Source organism: Dunckerocampus dactyliophorus, chromosome 9 (assembly GCF_027744805.1).
Source record: "Dunckerocampus dactyliophorus isolate RoL2022-P2 chromosome 9, RoL_Ddac_1.1, whole genome shotgun sequence".
Taxonomy (NCBI): Eukaryota; Metazoa; Chordata; class Actinopteri; order Syngnathiformes; family Syngnathidae; genus Dunckerocampus; species Dunckerocampus dactyliophorus.
The window spans coordinates 5,726,889-5,747,353 of NC_072827.1; the positions used below are offsets into that span (position 1 = coordinate 5,726,889).

Below are 20,465 nucleotides of genomic sequence, written 5' to 3' on the forward strand. Positions count from 1 at the left end.
TTTCTACAGTTGGCTTCTTTATTTCTTAATGTAAGATTCATGTCTGCATCCACAAACGAAAACCGTTGAATCGTATCCAAAATGTGATTCATCGCAATGAAATATTTGAATCTATTGACAGCCTAAATATATTTTTTTTAAAAAAGCTACATCTGCATTAAAAAGGTTATTTTTAGTGTGAACTGCAGTCTTTGCTCATTTTTCCCCCATTTTTGTTTTTAAATGTTGTAAATATTTCAACTTTCTTCCTCAGTAATCACTGTGAATTTTCTTCTTTGAATGTTGTAATGTGATACTGAATATTATAATATTACTTAATAATAACTTTTTTCTCCAACCTAATTTCCCAAAAATGTTGTTTTGTTTCTCAGATTACAACTTGAAAAAATAAATCATAGTTCACCAAAAATGACGTGATTTTTTTGTCTCGTTTTTCTCGTTTCTCCATGATATTTCTACTTTATTCGTGTAAAACTGCAGCTGCTGTTGTTTTGTTTCTCATGTTCCAAATAAAACAACATTTTTTTCCTAAATATGTTATAACTGTATGCTATTATCCATCCATCCATCCATTTTCTATACCGCCTCTCCTCTTTAGGGTCGCGGGGACATGTTGGAGCCTATCCCAGCTGACTTCGGGTGACAGGCGGGGTACACCCTGGACTGGTCGCCAGCCAATGGCAGGGCACATATAGACAAACAACCATTCACACTCACATTCATACCTATGGACAATTTAGAGTCTGCAATTAACCTAACATGCATGTTTTTGGAATGTGGGAGGAAACCGGAGTACCCGGAGAACCCACGCACACACGGGGAGAACATGCAAACTCCACACAGAAATGCCCAAGGGAGAATCGACTCAGGTCTTCCTGATCTCCAGACTGACTGTGTTGGCCAACATGCTAACCACTAGACCACCGTGCGGCCTGTATGCTACTAAAATGACAAAATTTGTCCTCGTATTAGACACTTCTCCTCATAAAATTGTGCCTTTTTTTCTTGTTAGAATACTTTTTTCCTCAATATTTTGACTTTATTCTTGTAAAATTTGTTTAGTTTTTTTTTTGTTTCCAGTTTCCTCTTTGTAAATTTTTTTCTAATAATTATGATTTCATTCCCATAATATTTTGAGCTTATTCCCATAATATCACAACTTTTTCCGCAAACTAATTTTCCAATAATTAAGAAATATTAAGAAAAGCATGTCTCAAAGTCATCATTTTACCGGAATAACGTCGTAATATGCAGTGGAAAGATATCAAATATAATTACAGTTGTAACTTGTAAGTTGTAACAGCAGGGGAAACAATCAAAAGAAAATAAACTTAATTGGAAAAATTAGGGAAAATTTTTATATTCTCTTAATATTTCAAGACAAAAATGTACAAGAAAAAAGTTAATCTAGTTGCTAAAAAACCTCAGAAAGAGAAAAAAACAGCTGTTGTTTTCCGAGAATAAAGTCAAAATATCAAGAGACAAAAACCTGTGTTTTAATAACAAAAAAAGTGGCAATTTTACGAGAATAAACTCGTAACATTAAAAGGTCAGTGGAGTGGCGTGGAAACATTGAGGAAAAAGAAAATATTTTTTTTTACGCCGTGATATTATGAGAAACAAATGGAAAATTAGGTGGGTGGAAACATTTTTTAATATCAAAATATTACGAGAAGAAAATTGATTGAAATATTTGGAAAATTCAATTTAATAGCAAAAATGGGGGAGAAAAAGAGCCAAGAGCAAAGTTGGTATTAATAACGGGCTATAATGTCCTGACATTATAGCCCGTTATAGCCCATTATACCCCTGCTCTACGAGGTAAGACAGCTCCTGCTCGAGCTGTCCTACCAAGTCCTTGAGCAAGAAGCGATGCGACCTGCTTGGGTGAGAGGTGAAACAACAAATGGATACAACAGTGCCCTGAGACTCAAGTCTCATGTCGGAGGTCTTCCCACAAGAGCGGCTAAGGGTTAGCATTTCTGGCCTCGATGCTTTTGCCCGTACTAGCACAAGGTTAGCACGTGACAAGGAGTGCAGTTGCAAGGCCAATGCAATGAAAGGTAAGATTGTGAGTCCATGGCAAGTCCAAGTCCAAGTCCATGGAGTGTGTGTGTGTGTGTGGATGTTTCAAGTGATTCAGCACGCACTCACTCACTCACTCAGGCCTTATTAAAAAGCCATGGCCAGCCGGTGTAGCAGTGAGGGCAGTCTCAGTGCTTCATATCTTAATCATGATCATTGCAGACCAATGTCTGCTCCTTCTTCTTCTTCCTTCCTTGTCCTTGGCGTCCCTCGCGTCCTCTATTTGGGACACTTCAATACACCTCAATGTTTGTTTGTTTTTTTTTTGCAAAAGTACAGTATATCTTACTTTGTTGTCTCGCTGTGATTCTTTGAGCTAGGATAGACAGAGCCAAGCCCACCAGTGGACATTTAGGATACATTTAATAGTGGATTGTTCTGGGCTTCAGTGTTCAATGTCTTCACCTTTTGCACAACAAGTCAAGAACAGAATCAATGTACAAACCAAGAGAATGAGCTTCTGGACAAATACAAGATGGGTTGTGAAATGCTGAAGACTTACCAGAGTGGCTGTCCTCTTGCTGAACCTCCACACACACACACACACATCTACACAAATGGCGTTCAGGTTCAGGACACCCCCTTGGGATGAGCTGTCATCACCATGCTTACAGCAAGTTCAGCGTTAGGGCAGAAAGAGCACACACACCAACACACACACACACACACATGTTGCATCTACTGTCCGTCTACACATGCATGTGATGAACGCCAACACAGGGCTGTCCAAACTATTTTCCAGCGAGGGCCGCATACTGAAAAATCAAAGGCTGGACGGGCCACTTTTATTTGACATTTTGTAAAGCCACTGTACTGTAGATACGCTGAGGAAGCCTGCATCTCAGCTTAGTCATATTGGTGAAAAAGCGTATTATTACCTCCACCAAGCGCAGCGCAAAGCACATTTTTAGCTATTTTCATAGCTAGACACATATATAAACACTTAGCACTATTAGGCGATGTGTTAGCATGCTAACGATGGCATGTTAGCATTGCTATCAGTGGCATTTTTAGCTATTTTCATAGCTAGACACATATATAAACACTTAGCACTATTAGGCGATGTGTTAGCATGCTAACGATGGCATGTTAGCATTGTTATCAGTGGCATTTTTAGCCATTTTCATAGGTAGACACTTGTATATAGACTTGACACTATCGTCCTTGGTGTTAGCATGCTAACACTAGTACGTTAGCATTGCTAGCATGCTAACATTAGAATAGTAGCATTTTTAGCCATTTTCATAGCTAGACACAAATATAAACACTTAGCACTATTAGGCAATGTGTTATCATGCTAACGATAGCATGTTAACATTGCTAGCAGTGCCATTTTGAGCCATTTTCATAGGCAGACATTTATATAAAGACTTAGCACTATCGAGCTATATGTTAGCATGCTAACGTTAGCATGTTAGCATTGCTAGCATGCTAACATTAGCATAGTAGCATTTTTATCCATTTTCATAGGTATACTTGTATAAAGACTTAGCACTCTCATGCTTGGTGTTAGATTGCTAACATTAGCACGTTAGCATTGCTAGCATGCTAATATTAACACAGTAGCATTTTTAGCCATTTCCATAGCTAGACACATATATAAACACTTACCACTATTATGATAGGTGTTAGCATGCTAATGTTATGCTAGTAGCATGCTAACTAGCTTTGTTTTGTCTCCCATAACACTACGAAGTTTTTCTTTTAACATTTCAACTTTATGCTTCTAAAAATGTCATGTTTTTCCTCAGAATATTACGACCTCATTCTCGTAAAATGAGAACTTTTTTTCCCCCGAGTAAGATGACAACTTTTATTTTCCGTAATTTTATGACCTTATTTTTTAATACCAGAACTTTTTTCCAGCCTTATTATCCAGAATTTGCAACTGCATTCTTTGTTTTCTTTCTGATAACATTAGGACTTTAAAAAAATGTGCTAATATTTTGTTAAATTTGTTGTTAATATTTCAACTTTATGCATCTAAAAATGAGGTGTTTTTCCTAATAATATTGTGATTTTTATTTTGGTAAAATTATGACTTCTTTTCCCGTAAGATGACAATATATTCCTCATCATTTTATGGCTTTATTCTCCTGATATTTCTACTTTATTCCCAAAAAATGACTGCATTTTTGTTCATTTTTGCTGTTGTTTTCTTGTTTAATTGTATTTTTAGAATGTTCCTTGGGCCAATAACAAAACAGCCCCCGGGCCACACTTTGGACACCCCTGTGCCATGTATTTAATGTCCCCTGTGGGTCGTTTGCCACTCGCTCTCTGGTTCGTCTTTGAGGGTTTCTGTTTGTTTTTTTGTTTTTTTTAGTTGATCCTCCAGTACTTCCTGTGCCAGAGTGCAGTCGGCAGGTTCTGGCATCCCTGGTACTCCCGTCGCAGCTCACTGTCTGTTAGCGGTGGCGTGGCGTTGCAGGGAGCTCCTGCCAGGGTGACGTTGAGAAGTCCAGCCCACTGGTCCAACGCTTGGGACGCACCAGCACTCTGCAAAATCGGGATGTTGTCAGAGGGTACGACGTTAATGGTATTGAGATTCTAATTCCTTCAAAAAAAAGAACATTTAAATGTTGACAGAAGTTTGTCAAGCCAAAATGCCAAACAAAGAAATTGATTTTGCGCTACATCTCTGGTAAATACGTTAATATGGGTTGCTGTTTGATGGAAATTTTGCACAGGGCCTTCAGAATCAGGAGTGCTGGCCTCTTTGTTGGTCACTGGAAGTCTTCCTGACCAGTGTGAGGTCTTTTATTTCACTTTTGATGTTTTTGTCATGCTATTAGATAAATATTGATTCTAAAGAAATGATGTTTTGGAAGATAAAGAGTTAACTTGCTTTGATTTGTATAATTGTGACGTGGTCTTGGCGCTATGAATGCACCGCCCCCTACTGATTTCTGCACTCATTTGATGAAAATAATCACACAACATTAGGTCAGATTTGTCATTTTTTTATTTTATTTTTTTTTACTAAAGTCTCAGTAAATACAATATAAAACTAAAAAGACAAAACAAGATGATTTAAAAGCAAAGTGCGGTCAGTGAAGGGCATTATTTTTGAGTGTCTTCCACAGTGTCCAACACGGTCGGAAAGTCGTCAGACTATGCTCCACTTCATCTGTGAACAACACATAAAGAAGAATAAATATCAGTGTTGGGCTCACGGCGACGGCACAAACGCATTCAACTGTAGCTTTAGCGTTAGCATTCAGCTTTGCTTGGCTTTTGTAAGTAAACAAATGACTGCTGTCACAGCATGTAACAAACTAAGCAGTGAACGTCCGATGTGGTTTACCTTCATTCTACTGGCTTACTGCTTCCCCCACTTCCCGTCAAGTGACGATCTCGCTGAGTTGATCATACGGTTTGTTGGTGCAGCAATACGGCGCTCGGACACACTGCCACTCTTCATCTTCTTATCATCTTGTTTAAAGGACATGATTCATCAAATTTGCTCCAATATGTTATATATTGTCATACATTGTTCCATTTTTGAATGCCACTGGTAAGTTGGCAAAAACGACATCTGTAGTTGACAGCATTAACCATGACGAGCTAGCTCTCGCTGTTCAGCCGCATTTCCGTAAGTGATGTCATCGGGGTGACACCGCTCAGCTAAAGCAGAGTAAACAAACCCTTCTTGAGGTAGATGGTCGACTTGCTTCGGTATGTTTTTCATCCAAATAGTCGTCATGCCAAAATTTTGTGCTTGTTTTCTTTTCCAAAAGAGGAAGGTTGAAGACAGCAATGGACAAAGCAAGTGCAGAGAACGAGAGAAAGATGGACGCCCACCTGGAGTTCCAATCTTTGCAGTGATCATTTCACTGACGACTGCGACAAAGAAACACCTTTACACCTTTCAGAAGCATTAGGCTTGAAAGTATGGTATTAACACATTTTGAAAAATGATGCTATTCCGCCGGTACACAGGAAAAAAAAAAGCCAAGAACGATGAACAGGCTAAGTCATGTCTTGTAAACACTATTCCATGATAGCAACAAGGCTGTAAAGCATGACACATGTTATATAAACATCTTTTCACAGTGTTTACAGTGGGGGGCAGCTGCGACGGCAATGAAATATGAAATAAATCAGGCTATAAAGACCCCTTTACGGTCATTAAGAAGCGGATTTAAGACAATAATTGAAGTATAAGCAACTCCAGAGTAATTTGCATTTACCATTCTGTGTTTGGAAGGCAACCGATCTTCATCTCCATGTCTGAAGGCATAAGTCCAAGTTTTAAAATTTCTCTATTTCATCTCCAAATGTTTCTCCCTCCCGTCTTTTCCCCTCCAAAACTATTGACACCTGGCTAAATTCTTCACTATAACCACTGCAAACATCCTCTGTCTCGTAGACCGCCATGTTTGTTTACCTGAGTGATAGTACTCTGATGCCGTCACTTACGGAAATGAGACTGACCAGCGAGAGCTAGCTCGTCATGGTTGGCGCCTCAACTATAAATATCATATTTGCAAATTTACCGTTTGCATTCAAAAATGTAACAATGTAGAACATGATTACAAACAATAAATAAACGTACAGTCAAACCTGTCTTAGCGGCCACCTTTATAGAACGGCCACCTGCCTACAGCAGCCACTGAAAAATCCCCCGCAGCAAATTTACATGTTATAGACCCTGTGTATAGCAGTCACCTGTCCAACGCGGCCAGCAGCCACCCATTTTGTCTCCCTCGGTCAATATCTGACCGCATATACAGTAGCGGCCAAATTACCGACTCAAGTAGAAGCTTCATGCACGAAAAAGTTTTGTTTTTCAATCAATGAAGCCGTCGTGTGTAGACTTTAATTACTGAGTCCTAGCTCAGTCACAATCATTCACAAGATCCACACAAACTGTCAGTTGTTCCACATAAAAAAAGCCGTCTTCTTTTGAGCTTGCTATTTCCTGGTCAAACATGTAACTTTAAGAGCATTTGCACCGAAACATTACCGCAAATTAGGCTGGGAACAGGACGTGCTCCCAGTGACGCTACAATAAAAAAAAACATACGCTAGCATGCATGCGGCAGCGGGAGCAAAACTGAGTTCGGTTGTACTTAATTGAAGTATTTTAGAATGTACTCACGTTATTTTTCATCAATCCTCATCCACAAATCCATCAAAGTCCTCATCTTCTGTATTCGACACAAAAAAAGCCATCTTCTTTTCCGTTCGCTACTAGTCTGTTAACTTGTCAGTGTTATTCAGCTCCGAAGCAAAGAAGGAAACTTCTCCTGTTGCTTCTGCCAACTTTATTTATTGAACGCGGCCACCAGACAGCAGCTCAGAACACACACACATCTCTCAGCATCGTCTCTCCTTCCTGCTTGCCCACAAGGCAAAGGTTAAACAAGCCCCACTACATAGCTGTCCAGCCAATGCCTGTAAGAAATGACACCGTTTATTTCCTGGTGTGAGACAATGTGCACAATGTGTGTCAATACTGTAATGCCGCTTGTTGTGGGGAAGGAGAGACTCACGTCGCCGATGCACTTTAATGGCTTTATTAACAACGGAGAACACTGCAGGACTTTACTTCCACGCCAACATAAACACACTTCCCAACTCTCTCCAAACTCACAGCTAGCACTGAGCCTAGCTCTCCTGCTCGGGACGCCCACTGTCACTTCCCGTCACTTCCTGATGAACTAAAGCTGTAATGACACTCTGCCGTATAAAAAGTAAAATATTAAAAACAAGCGTAAGACATTACTAGCACAGCTTTGTTCTGTGGGTCGTGGATATATTCTATCAGTTATTATTAAGCCTCTAGCTTCCTTTTAGTAAGTAAAAACCTTGGCTATGATTGCACTATATTGTCATGTAGACCTACAAAGTACACTTGGAAGAACAAGAGGTGAATAAATGTATTGCAACTGATGTGAAACTGATGAGGGGTAGGATTAAATAAGCTTTGCTTCTTCTTACTCCTTTTTGGACATGCAAAATTGTGAATTGTACTATGTGATGTGCTACTGTTTGACTCATATGCATGTTCAGGATGAATTAAAACCATGATCCATGAACCATGATAATAACAAGCCTAGTAGTACTGTACAACTTTTATCCGCAGTCCGCAGTGCCCTCTACTGGTCAACATTATTATTATTATTATTTTCCCTTTTTTTCTTTTTTTTTTCCTCTACTGGTCAACATTCAAACTGGACGCCAACCTGTCTATAGAGGCCACCTGTCTATAGCGGCCACTTTTGCAGACTCCCTCTAGTGGCCGCTATAGACAAGTTTGACTGTATTTAAATAGTTGATAAATCATGTCAGGGACTCTTTAAATTTCTTTTTGGACGTGTATTCTACATTTAGATCCATCAGCTGGTTGGCTGTTTTTCCACAGACTCGCTTGTTTTGAGTCGTCGTCTCAAAATTCCACGGAATATATTCCCCTGGATATACGTTCAACAGAGTCAGTCCAATTCTTGGAGGTTCGAAGATTTGAAAAAATGAATAAACACAGCCCTCGCCTCAGTAGTTCTGAATAGCTCCAAAAAGTACCTAGTAGCCAGGAGGAACTTTTCCGGCCGCTAGAGGAACCTTTTGGAGAAACCTTTGGAAATTTCAGTCGTCCCTCGCTACATCGCAGTTTGAATATCACTCCCTCACTGTAATGCTGTTTTTGAAGAATGAAATCATGAATAAATGATCGCTGTTTTGTGGTTGACTATGGCCCATTATTAGTCAAGACATATTGAAATAAAAGGTATATGTCGTATTCTGGCCACTAGGTGTCAGCAACATTGACAAGACATGACATTACATCACATTACACTGCATGGAGTCAGCCATGGCATGTCCCACATGATAGAATGAAAAAAGTTCTCCTATTCTGTGTGAAAGTGGTAAGTTTTTGGCTTTGTCTTTCTGTCCATTTGAAAGCCTCTCTTAAGTTTAGAATAAATTGGAGGCTAACTAGTTTGCTCGCTAGCTCTTTTGTGTCCTTGCAGTGATCCCGTAGCATAGGGGTGTTATTTCATGGCTACAGAGCGCTAATAATGGTTAAAAAAAAAACATATTTAGAAAGTCATAAACAGGTTTTCTATGCTCCATCTCTGAAAGAATTCCATTTATTACTATTGAATCTGACTTTGCGGAAATGCACTCACCGCGGTTCGGTCTGGAACCAATTAACTGCCAAAAACCAGGGACAGTACTAGGGTAAATAGGGAAAAGGTTCCTTGGTGAAAAGCAGGCTCAAAGCCCCTTTTTCCTGTTTTTCCTTATTTTACAACCCCAGTCGATATCGCCACTTTCCACCAGAACTGTCCTTCAAAACACCTCCCCCTCTAACTTTGAGCTAAGAACCTAACGTGGAACCTCAGTTTCTATTGTTCCATTGTTCAAAAATTCATTACCCCCTAATTCAAGCGGTTCGTTCCCTGTATGACCGGTGTCAGAGTTTGGTTTGCATTGCCGGCAATAACTCGGACCCCTTTTCCAGTGAGGGTTGGCCTCCGCCAGGGCTGCCCTTTGTCACCGATTCTGTTCATTACTTTTATAGACAGAATTTCTAGGTGCAGCCAGGGCGTTGAGGGGTTCCGGTTTGGCGGCTGCAAGATTGTTCTCTGCTTTTTGCAGATGACGTGGTTCAACCTGCTTTGAGCTGTGACCTTCAACTCTCACTGGATCGGTTTGCAGCTGAGTGTGAAGAGGCTGGGATGAGACTCAGCACCTCCAAGTCCGAGTCCATGGTTCTGGGTTGGAAAAAGTTGAAGTGCCATCTCTGGGTCAGGCATGGTATCCTGCCCCAAGTGGAGGAGTTTAAGTACCTTGGGGTCTTGTTCAGGAGTGAGGGAAGGATGGAATGCGAGATCAACAGGCAAATTGATGCAGCATCTCCAGTGATGCGGACTTTGCATCTGTCCGTTGTGGTGAAGAAGGAGCTGAGCCTAAAGGCAAAGCTCTCAATTTACTGGTCAATCTACGTTCCTACCCTTACATATGCTGAACTTTGGGTGGTGATGGTGGGTACAAGCAACTGAAATGAGTTTTCTCCGTAGGATGGCTGGGCTGGGCCCCTTAGAGATAAGGTGAGAAGCGCTGTCATAGTAGTAGAAGCGCTGCTCCTCCACATTGAGAGGAACCAGATGAGGTGGCTCGGGCATCTGGTCAGGATGCCTCCCGGACGCCTCTCCGGACTCAGGACATATTGGAGAGACTATGTCTCTCAACTGGCCAGGGAACACCTTTTTGTGGAGCTGGACGAAGTAGCTGGGGAGGGGAGATCTGGGCATCCATGCTTAGGCTGCTGCCCCCATGACCCGACCTAGGATAAGCGAAAGATGGATGGATGGATGGATGGATGGATGGATGGATGGATGGATGGATGGATGGTTGCATGGATGGATGGATATTGTCGGACTTACCATAGATCCTGGTGAGATTGAATTCAATAGTGTTTCTCAAATTCTCTGTCAAATGACTGCCACTCGCAACTTTCTTTGACCTCCTGACAGTACATCAGCAGTGCGTAGTGTGCTTTTGGCCGCGAAAATGGTCTCGTCTGCTACGTGCAATAAAACTGACACAGTGTACCAAAATAACATTTTTGCAAAAACGTTTGACAAAAAGCAAATCACATGAAAACTTGGGCGTACAAAAAAATAGTCATAGGACACTCATGATGTGATCTCTAGTGGGCTTTAAGAGTATCAGAGGAAATGCGCTAATAATTACTTTTCTTCCATGATACTCTTGGAGAAAAAGTCTGATATGTCAACATCAGAAAGTGTGGGACAATTAAAGTCTGCCCCCAAACAAGCCGTTTATTCCGTTGACCGAATATGAGCACTCAACATTCAGACAATCAGTGCAGTAAAATACCTTCTCCAGGTGGTCCAGCAGGCAGGTCGCTGCACTGATGTGAGCCCAGCTGCTGTCCGCCCAGCCTGGGCTCATCCTGTCGTAGCTCTGATTCTGCCTTTTCTGGCTCTGAATCAGAACTACGTTGAGGTGTTTCTGAGATCCTCGCAGCCTTTTGAATAGAACGCCGCTGTAGCTCTGATCCACAAACATCAAAACACGGGTCGCCCTGCAGCCAGCCAGATCGGCCAACAGCTCGTTGACCGAGTAGCGCTCCTTTAAATCAGCCTGGAAGGAGAAAGAGATGAAAAAAGGTTCTACTAAGGGAATTGAACTGCTGACGAGTACACAGGATAATGTAGTTGTATGTCAAACATCCAGCGCTCGACCTCAGCCTGATCATCTACAGCAGTGATCCCCAACCCCCGGACCGTGGCCCAGTCCCGGCGTGGGTCATTTGGTACCGGGCTGCACAGAAAGAAAAAAATTTTTTCATGATTTTCAAATTTTATTTTTAAAAGTGGCTGGATTCTCTCTGTTACATCCGTCTAACTTGACGCATGTCCATTGTGCGTGTGCTAACTTTCTCTCATATGCTGCAGACAGACTACTACTGTTTTTGTGTTTTTTTTACAATTTTTCTTTCACCTCATATTTGGTGTCAAATGCTGATACTATGTGGGAATGCATAAAGGTAAGTTTTGATGATTTATTGAGTGCTAATGTGCACATTTGTCTCAAGTTAATTCATGCTAGCACACTGCCTTTCACCACACACGTCAAACAGCGATGTAATAATCTCTCTGAAAAACTCCAGAGATAAGATAAATTAGATTGCTATAATGTACGAACCCCAATAACCCTCGCCACTCCCTCCCAACCCCCGGTCCGCGGGAGATTTGTGGGAACACAAGCCGGTCCGTGGTTTAAAAAAGGTTGGGGACCACTAATCTACAGTATCTGACTCTCTTACGACGCCATTGAGGTTGCTGTCCCACAGGAGCATGGTGCCATCACTGCGTGTGGGCGAGTTCAAGTAGAGCACCAAGGAGTCGGCACAGTGTTGTTTCCTGCAGATGTACGACAGGTGGTTACGGATCACTGCTTTCTCCATGGCCGAGTAGGCACCCTCCAGCTCATCTGCAGTGGCAGAATGTGAAAAAAAAGTTACTTACGCAATCATAAATAGAAGCAATGGGAGTCTTACCTCGAATGTGTCCACTGCTGGCAAAGAAGGTCTTGATGTGGTCTTTGTGGTAACCATTGATTCGGAGCATTCTGTAAAACCTTTGAAGATTCTGCACATGATGCTGGAATGTCATCTGTTGCTGCCACCCGCCTGAAATGTACCAACAAAATGTCAACAAGTACTGTGCTTCTAACGTCAGTGAAAATTGGTTTGTGTCACCAAAAGAACATCTTACCAGAGATGAGCACAGCATGGTCGCAGGTCTGGTAGAGGCGGCAGGAGAGGTGAGTGGCGAGTTGCTGCTGGTGACATCGTCTGGTGTTTTTGTTCAACTCACAGCTGGAGATGGGAAGACTAGGGGAACCCATGGGCGCCGGCTGAGGGCACCTAGCAAACTCTGCATGATCTGTTGGAAGAAAGGGTACAAAATACCTCAAAAGGAACAACTTTTATTGACTACAGTGACACGACATCACGTTCAGCAGCGTAAAACTTACCTATACATCTGAGTCTCTGGGTCTGGTTGCTGTCTCCAACTGCGACCACCAGCGGGAGGAAATGGACCTCGCAGAGTCTTCCGCTGACCGAGCTGCTAACGATACCACCGCGTGGATTTCCATCCAATCTCCACCCACGTCCGTGGTGGCTGATAAGGCTCTCAGGCTCGGCCTGTCGGCGCTTCAGTTGGTTCTGGCAGCGACCTTTCAAGGCGTGAATCAAACACTCCTCTCCTGAAGACGAAAACAGAGTTTTTGGCCATGGCTGGTGAAGAATCTCTGAACAGTTGACTTTCCAGTCAGGATCATGCGTGATTCGTCCCCTTGACTGGATCACAAAACAATGCGATAGGACACTGATAGGAATCTGTACTGACTGGGAAACAAGAACAAGCATATGGACAACTGGGACTAGGCAACCAAATGACCTGTATTAGCCCATATTCTATGTTTTGTCTGTACACACAATGTGCTCCATGTATCAGAATTAATATCATGGTGGCTTACTCCATGGACAGTTGTCTGTCTGGTCCAGCTGGCCTCAGGCATCATTTCCACTTGATTCTGTGTTGAAAAAAAGTTTCTACCAGTGCAGATGCCCTGACTCTCTCAGCCCCCGTCTGCTCCGACGTTTTCACTCTCTTCTGCTTCTAATACCTGTAGCTCACCCTCCGTATATTCCGGCTCAAAAAGATAAGGTTCTGGAGCTCATTTTCAAAAGTAGTTGGCGGCGGCGGCTCACACAAAGTCTTCTGTGATTAGTAGTGGCAAACAGACACGTGCGTTCTCTGCTGCTGTTGTTGACGGAAGTTGTTGCTATGGGCTCTGTGAAATCAATACACCCAGGAAAGAAGTTCCGGTATTTCTTACAATGACCAAAACATGGCAAAGTACTGTAAGTATTACATACCTGTTACTGCATGGTCACAACATGTGCCTAAAACCGTTGGAGGTTTTTTTTGGAGGGCTTTATAGTCGAAACAGGTCTGTCCCATTACGTTTACTGTTAGCTCCCTTATGATAGCTGTTTTTCTCTCTTTAGAACGCACAGAAAAGCGAAAGACGTGTGCTCATGTTTCACATAAGGATTGCAGATGATGGGCAAAATTCCAAAACTTGTCCTTTAAGAGAAAAAAGTTGTGATCTAACAAGAAAAGTCACACTTTTACGAGAATGCCGTTGACATAATGAATAAAGTTGTAATTTTTGGAAAAGTAGGTTTTAGGAGCACAGAGTTTAAGTATTAAAGAAAAAATATGTTGCTATACTAAATATCAAAGTGGCAAAGTTGCATTCTTTAATTTTTCACTATGTGGTCCTTGGTGGAAAATGTTAGGACACCCCTGCTCTTACCTATGCTGTCTTAGACTGTGACTGAAAGGAAGACTACATCTCAGACTGAACGCCACTCAGTCGGAAGGCCATTGTGAACAACAGGCCGCCAAGTCAACTGTGGGAACCACTACACTGCTCATCACCTCCTACAGCTGCTCGGGTTCCAGTAAGCTGTCTTTACAATGCCATCCAGACCAGGAAATTCATTTGCCTGGACCCAGGAATGGAGGCAATGATCGGTACCTTTTATTTATTTGTTGCCAAGACTTCTTTTCTGGAGTCAACTTCTAAGAGGAGTCAAGTTTGAAGACAACCGGGCTTAAAAAGATGCTAGCCCAAATCCATCCTTGGAACCCAGCAGGGGGCTCACTGCTGTGTGTGTATGAATAATTGACTGGTGTGTGTTTGTGAGACACGGGCCCAAATTCAGCTCAACATCTACTTGCAAACCTTTTCGCAGTGGCGGGGGGGTCAGCAATTTGTACTTTACAGCTGTTTTCTTTTACTGGATTTGTGGGGACTTACGTCCACTTCCTATCCCGCCGGGTGCATATTACATTGTTTAGATATTTTCAAAAGCCTAAACTTTAATAGACAGTGGTTTCGTGTTAGATGTTAGCAATGCTAGTATGCTAACATTAACATGTTAGCGCATTTCAGCGCATTTTTTTAGGTATTATCTTACATTGACACTTAGCGCTATCATGCTAGGTGTTAACATGATAACAGTTAGCATACCAACTACAGCATTTCAGTCCGGCGTCAGCTCGTCAGGAATTTTGGCGCAGGATTGGACAGGAAGTGCAGCATTGTAGTTCGGCGTCACCATCGCATTCCCAGGCAATTTCTCCCGAAATTGTGGAAACCTTGGAAACACTTTCTGAATCTCTTCTTCTTCAAACCCTTCTTCACTCACATATTGGCTCTAAACTAGTATTACTGCCCTCTGTTGCAGGCACCCTGAATTACAGCTCTGGAGAAAATTCTAAGACAAACTTTTGGCGCAGACCAATGTGCTTGCAACCAAAAATAGTGGCAAATGATTTAAGCATTCTGTCTTGGACGCGGTCTGAATTGGTTCAGAAATGTGGGAAATATGGAACTTTGAAAATTCCCCATTCATTTTCGATGGGAAAAGTCTCTCGGAAAATGCAGAATTGTGGAAAATCTGAGAAATATGTGTATTTGTCTTGGAAAAGTGATTGATACTCTCTTTACAATGACGGAATTTTGTGACGCAGCCCTTGTATTGGATGCCACCGGAGGCAGGTGTACCTAATGTAGCAGCAGCTGTGGTGAAACACTGCCTACCCAGCGAAGATTCTGTCTTGCATGTAGCAATGAGCTATAAAAGGGGAGGGGGGGGGGGCTTTCAAAACCAGCCAACCTCCACTGTCTCTTCTGCTTCAGTTAAGGACACAACTTTTTACTCGCACACACTAAATAAAACACACTCGCAGGCTTGGCGACCTTACTATCTGAAGTATTGAAATGTTGTCATTTCAAGACCAACTATTCATGAACCACTTATTCATGTTGCGCCACTTAAAGAAAAAGAATTTTGCCCAGCATCCACAAACGGAGGACAGCTTTGGGAAAAAAAACATTTGCATTTGCAACAAGTAATCAGCCAAGACTTCATATACTTTATAATATACTTTATGTCCTTGGGGGAGCCTTGATGTCCAGTTTTTCTGTAATTGTAAGATCCATATTTAAAGTTATGTTGGGTTTTTTTTAGGCTTCTGCAAAAACAGATTTGCGCAAAATGTTCTGGAGGGAGTGTGGCATAGACCAAGGGAGATGTAAGTTTTGGTGTTCTTTCACTTTTGTTTTCATTCCTTTGTTTTTTGTTTTTTTTTACATTTTCCTTGGAACGTTGGCCACTGTAGATAACGCTAACATCTTTAAAGTAACATAGACTCACCCAAATAAATACCATCAAGATGGGAGCACCTCCTCTTTGTCACGTTCAGGTCCACATAGAAGAGGACCACCGGGTGTCCAAAGTTCTCCCCGGGGCTGGGGTCCAGCACCAGCACCGCATCGTGGGCCACGGAGGCCGGGTAAGGTGGCTGGTACCTGTGGCGGCTCTCCCTCCCTTTTACCATGGTACCGACGCTGAAGGCAGTCCGGAATTTGGAGCCCATCAGAAGACTGGAAGAGTACGAGTCCGGCAGGATGGCCAGCACTTTGTCGGAGGCACCTGGAGGATTATGTAAACAACAAGAACAATTCTGCTAAGTTATATTTCCAAGGTGCCAATCAGTCATGCCTGTCAACCTTCCCGCCTCCCCCATGGAACTCCCACATTCTGCCCTATTTCTAGTCCTCTCTAGTCAGACTCAAGCCATCCGATTCAAGCTGGATTTGACAAGGTAGGACAGCTCTAGTTTGACTTGATAGGACAGACCTAGGCTAGTCTAGTTCTAGGCCTATCTAGTCAGACTAGAGCTGTCTGATTTGAGCAGGATTTGACTAGATAGGACAGCTCTAGTCTAGTACTAGGCCTATCTAGTCAGACTAGAGGTGTCCAATTTGAGCAGGATTTGACTAGGTAGGGTAGCTGTAGTCTGACTAGGTAGGACGGGCTCGTGTAGTCTAGTTCTAGGCCAATCTAGTCATACTTGAGATGTCCCATTCAACTAGTTAGGACAGCTCTAGTCTAGTTCTAGGCCTATCTAGTCAGATTAGAGCTGTCTATTTGGTTTATCCTAACAAAAACAGCTGTCCTACCTAATTGAATCGGACAGTTCTAGTCTGACTAGATAGGACTTCTCTAGTCAATTCTAGGCCTATCTAGAACTAACTAACTACTAAATGGATCTGTTTTATTTGAGTAGGTAGGAGTAGCTGTCCAATTCAACTAGGTAGGACAGCTCCAGTCTGACTACATGGGACAGCCCTAGTCTAGTGCTAGGCCTATCTAGTCAGATTAGAGCTGTTCTATTTGGTTTATCCTAACTAGGACAGCTCTAGTCAACTACATAGGACAGCTCTGGTCTATTTCTAGGCCTATCTAATCAGGCTAGATCTGTGCTATTTGAGTAGATAGGACTACAGCTGTCCAATTCAACTAGGTAGGACAGTTACAGTCTGACTAGATAGGACAGCTGTAGACTAGTTCTAGGCCTATCTAGTTAGACTAGAACTGTCCAATTTGAGCAGGTATGACTAGGTAGAGTAGCACTAGTCTGACTAGGTAGGACGGGTCTCGTGTAGTCTAGTTCTAGGCTAATGTAGTCATACAAGAGAGTCTATCTATCTATCTATCTATCTATCTATCTATCTATCTATCTGCCTACCTACCTACCTACCTGCCTACCTACCTACCTACCTGCCTACCTACCTACCTTCCTACCGCCCTACCTACCTACCGACCTACCTACCTCCCTGCCTACCCTCCCCTTCAAAGGTTTAGGAGCACATGCAGGTGTTATTTATGACAGGAGTAATTCACATATTTAAGTGTTATTATTTTAAGTATATATTTTAAAATCATAAAAAAGATGCAAATATTTTGTTTTTGTTTTGAAAAAGTGAACTTTTAAATGTATCTATATTTTTCAAAAGCATACATATGTAACCATGAATAAATAATAATAAATACAAATATAATAATAATAATAATAATAATAATAATAATAATAAATATGAGTCAAAGATAATCTAGAAGACGGCCGTGTTCTGTCGTTTTTGGGACCTACTGCAAAAACATGAGTCAAAGTTCCTCTATATGACATCTATTTACCCGACTTCACTCTGCTGTATTTTAATTTTGTAATATTTTTCTATATTTGAATTGCATTTTATTAATGAATCTAACATTTTCATTGTAAACCAACAACAATGTGAGTTCTCTATTCCCAGCATAGCACGATATCAGAGCTCCAACCTTTGATCTCTCACCTGCAGCGCCGCGGGGCTCGGAGGCGTACACGGCCACGGCAGATGGCGGCAGGTGGGCGAGGCGCCTGCACTCGACCTCGGAGTGCGAGGACGCGCGCAGGCAGTGGTCCAGCTGGTCCCACTGCAGGGACTGGAGGCCCGAGCGGACCCAGCGCTCCAGCTGGACCCGGGTCATGCCGCCCGCCGCTGGTGCCAAGTGGAGGAGGAAGATGAGGAGGATGGTGAAGGGATGCTCCATGTTCACAACTCAGGTCCTTGTCGGTTTTAATTTTTGAGCGTGAGCTTTTTGATTTTCTTCTTTTTGTTCTCTTTTCTTTCTACGAGCGCTTGGTGCTTTGATTCATTCTTGCACACAATTTTTTGTAGGTTTGCTTCTTCCTGAAGGTCACACGTGAGCTTTTCCTGCTTTCATTCAAAGTTTGCTTGCACGGTCACTTCCCAGCATGGCATTCCTGCATCCTTTTTACTCCTTAAATGTCCTTCCTTTTACCTTCTTTACTCCCTTTTGTCCTCTGTTGGATATTTGAGAAGTTTCTAGAGAGTTAGTCGGTACGTTTTGGTCTTTATGTCTCCTTTCTTCTGGATGCTGAAGACAAAGTGCTCCATAGTCGTCCCAGCTGTGGAAATGATGTTCTTTAATTCATAAACTTGCCCTCCTCTTTTTTTAAATATTTTTTTTATATATAGTCCAAGGTGGAAGGACGAGTGTTGTCCTGCCGACTCTCAGCTCCCAGAGACTGGAGGAGCGCTTCAAGCCGTCTCTTTATCTTTTTCTTTCCCTCTCTCTCTTTCGTGCAAGCTCGGGCATGCTGGCGAGAAAGAGGGGAGGAGATAAGAGGACGGTGAGGAAGGATGGAAGATGCGACAGAGTATCAGGCCCACATTGAAAAAAAAAATCTGGTTTTCTGAGAATAAAGTCGTAAATTCACCAGCAAAAATGTGTAAATTTACGAGAATAAAGTCGTAAATATACCAGAACAAAGTTGTACATTTACGAGAAAAAAAGGCGTAAATTTACAAGAATAAAGTCTGACCATTTTTTTCTCCTAAATTTGTAAATTTACGGCTTTTTTCACGTAAATTTACAAATTTGGGAGAAAAAACTGGTAAGATAAAAAGCTTTTATGACTTTTTTTCTCTTAATGTACAACTTAAATACAGAATAAAGTTGTTGATTTCTGATAAAAATACTCAGAATAAAGTTGTAAATATACAAAAATAAAGTTGTAAATTTACAAGTTAAAAAGTCGCAAATTTACAAGTTAAATAGTCATAAATTTATGAGATAAAAGTCGTACATTTACAAGAATAATGTCGTAATTTACGAGAACAAAGTTGTACATTTCCAATAAAAATACTCATAATATTACGAGAATAAAGTCAAAAATTGACAAGAAAAAAGTTGTAAACATACGAGATAAATAGTTTTGGATTAAAATAATATGACATTTCGAGAATAAAGTTGTACATTTTATGTGAATAAAGTCATACATTCCCCAGAAAAAAAATTACATTTACGACAACAAAAATCTAAATTTACGAGAAAAAAAGTCGTAACATCTTACGACTTTTTTTCATAGCTGTCTCATTTCATAGCTGTCTCAGTCATTTATTCTTGAAATGTCATATTATTTTAATACTCCGTCGTAACAGGCATTGCTTCAGACATCTATGAAATGCGGGGCTTACGTTACCTTTGGCCTTGGTCTAAGGTAATATTACAACGTTTTTCTCGTAAATGTACAACTTTTTTCCCGTAAATTTACGTCTTCTTTTGTAAATTTACGTCTTTTTTTCTCATAAATTTAGATTTTTGTTGTCGTAAATGTAATTTGTTGTGTAAATTGTTGTGTTGCTGCTGTTGTCCTTGTCTCTTGTCTCTCTTTTTTTGTCCCCTTCTCATCCCCCCCCCCCCCCCCCCCCCCCCTTTTTCTTTTCTCTTCTTCTCTGTCCCCTCCTGCTCCGGTCCACTTGCTCCAAATTTGCTTAATAACAAGCATCTAAGTCAAATAAATTCTGTATAACAGGGGAAGTGCATATCACACTTCTCCATGGCAGAATAAATCTGTTGAGCACTTGACGCCATTTAGATGTACAATTCTATCTGCCGTAAAGGCTGGACAGGACAGGGGTTAAAAAAATAAAATAAAATAAAAATCAAAAAAATAAAATAAAAAATAAAATAAAATTTACAACTTTATTCTCGAAATGTCATATTTTAATACTCCGTCATAACAGGCTTAGCCTGGAACAGCTATGAAAATGGGGACTTATGTGACCTTTGGCCTTGGTCAAAGGTAATATTACGACTTTTTTCTCATAAATTTACAATTTTTTCTCGTAAATGTACATCTTTTTTTCTTGTAAATGTATCATTTTAATACTCCGTCGTAACAGGCATTGCCTGAGACAGCTATGAAAAGGCGGACTTATGTGACCTTTGGCCTTGGTCAAAGGTAATATTACGACCTTTCTCTTGTAAATTTACGACTTTATTTCTCCTAAATTTACATCTTTTTTTCTATCAAATTTAAAATTTTTTGTCATCAGTTTATGTATTTTTTCTCATAATTTTTTTTTTTTACTTGTAAATTCACTTTTTTTCTTGTAATTTTCTT

General features: G+C 41.3%; 1 protein-coding gene across 1 annotated transcript; it reads right to left on the reverse strand.

Annotated features, from left to right (window-relative positions):
* Window positions 1-2,269: 2,269 nt before the first annotated feature.
* On the reverse strand, window positions 2,270-18,579 carry si:ch211-67e16.11 (uncharacterized). The gene is made up of 8 exons (XM_054788370.1): window positions 17,848-18,579; window positions 15,866-16,144; window positions 12,604-12,837; window positions 12,342-12,512; window positions 12,125-12,256; window positions 11,891-12,057; window positions 10,939-11,205; window positions 2,270-4,584 (listed from the first exon to the last, which is right to left on the reverse strand). Exons 1-8 carry the CDS (start codon window positions 18,083-18,085, stop codon window positions 4,408-4,410), a joined length of 1,665 nt encoding a protein of 554 aa, XP_054644345.1. The 5' UTR covers window positions 18,086-18,579; the 3' UTR covers window positions 2,270-4,407.
* Between the last annotated feature and the right edge of the window lie 1,886 nt (window positions 18,580-20,465).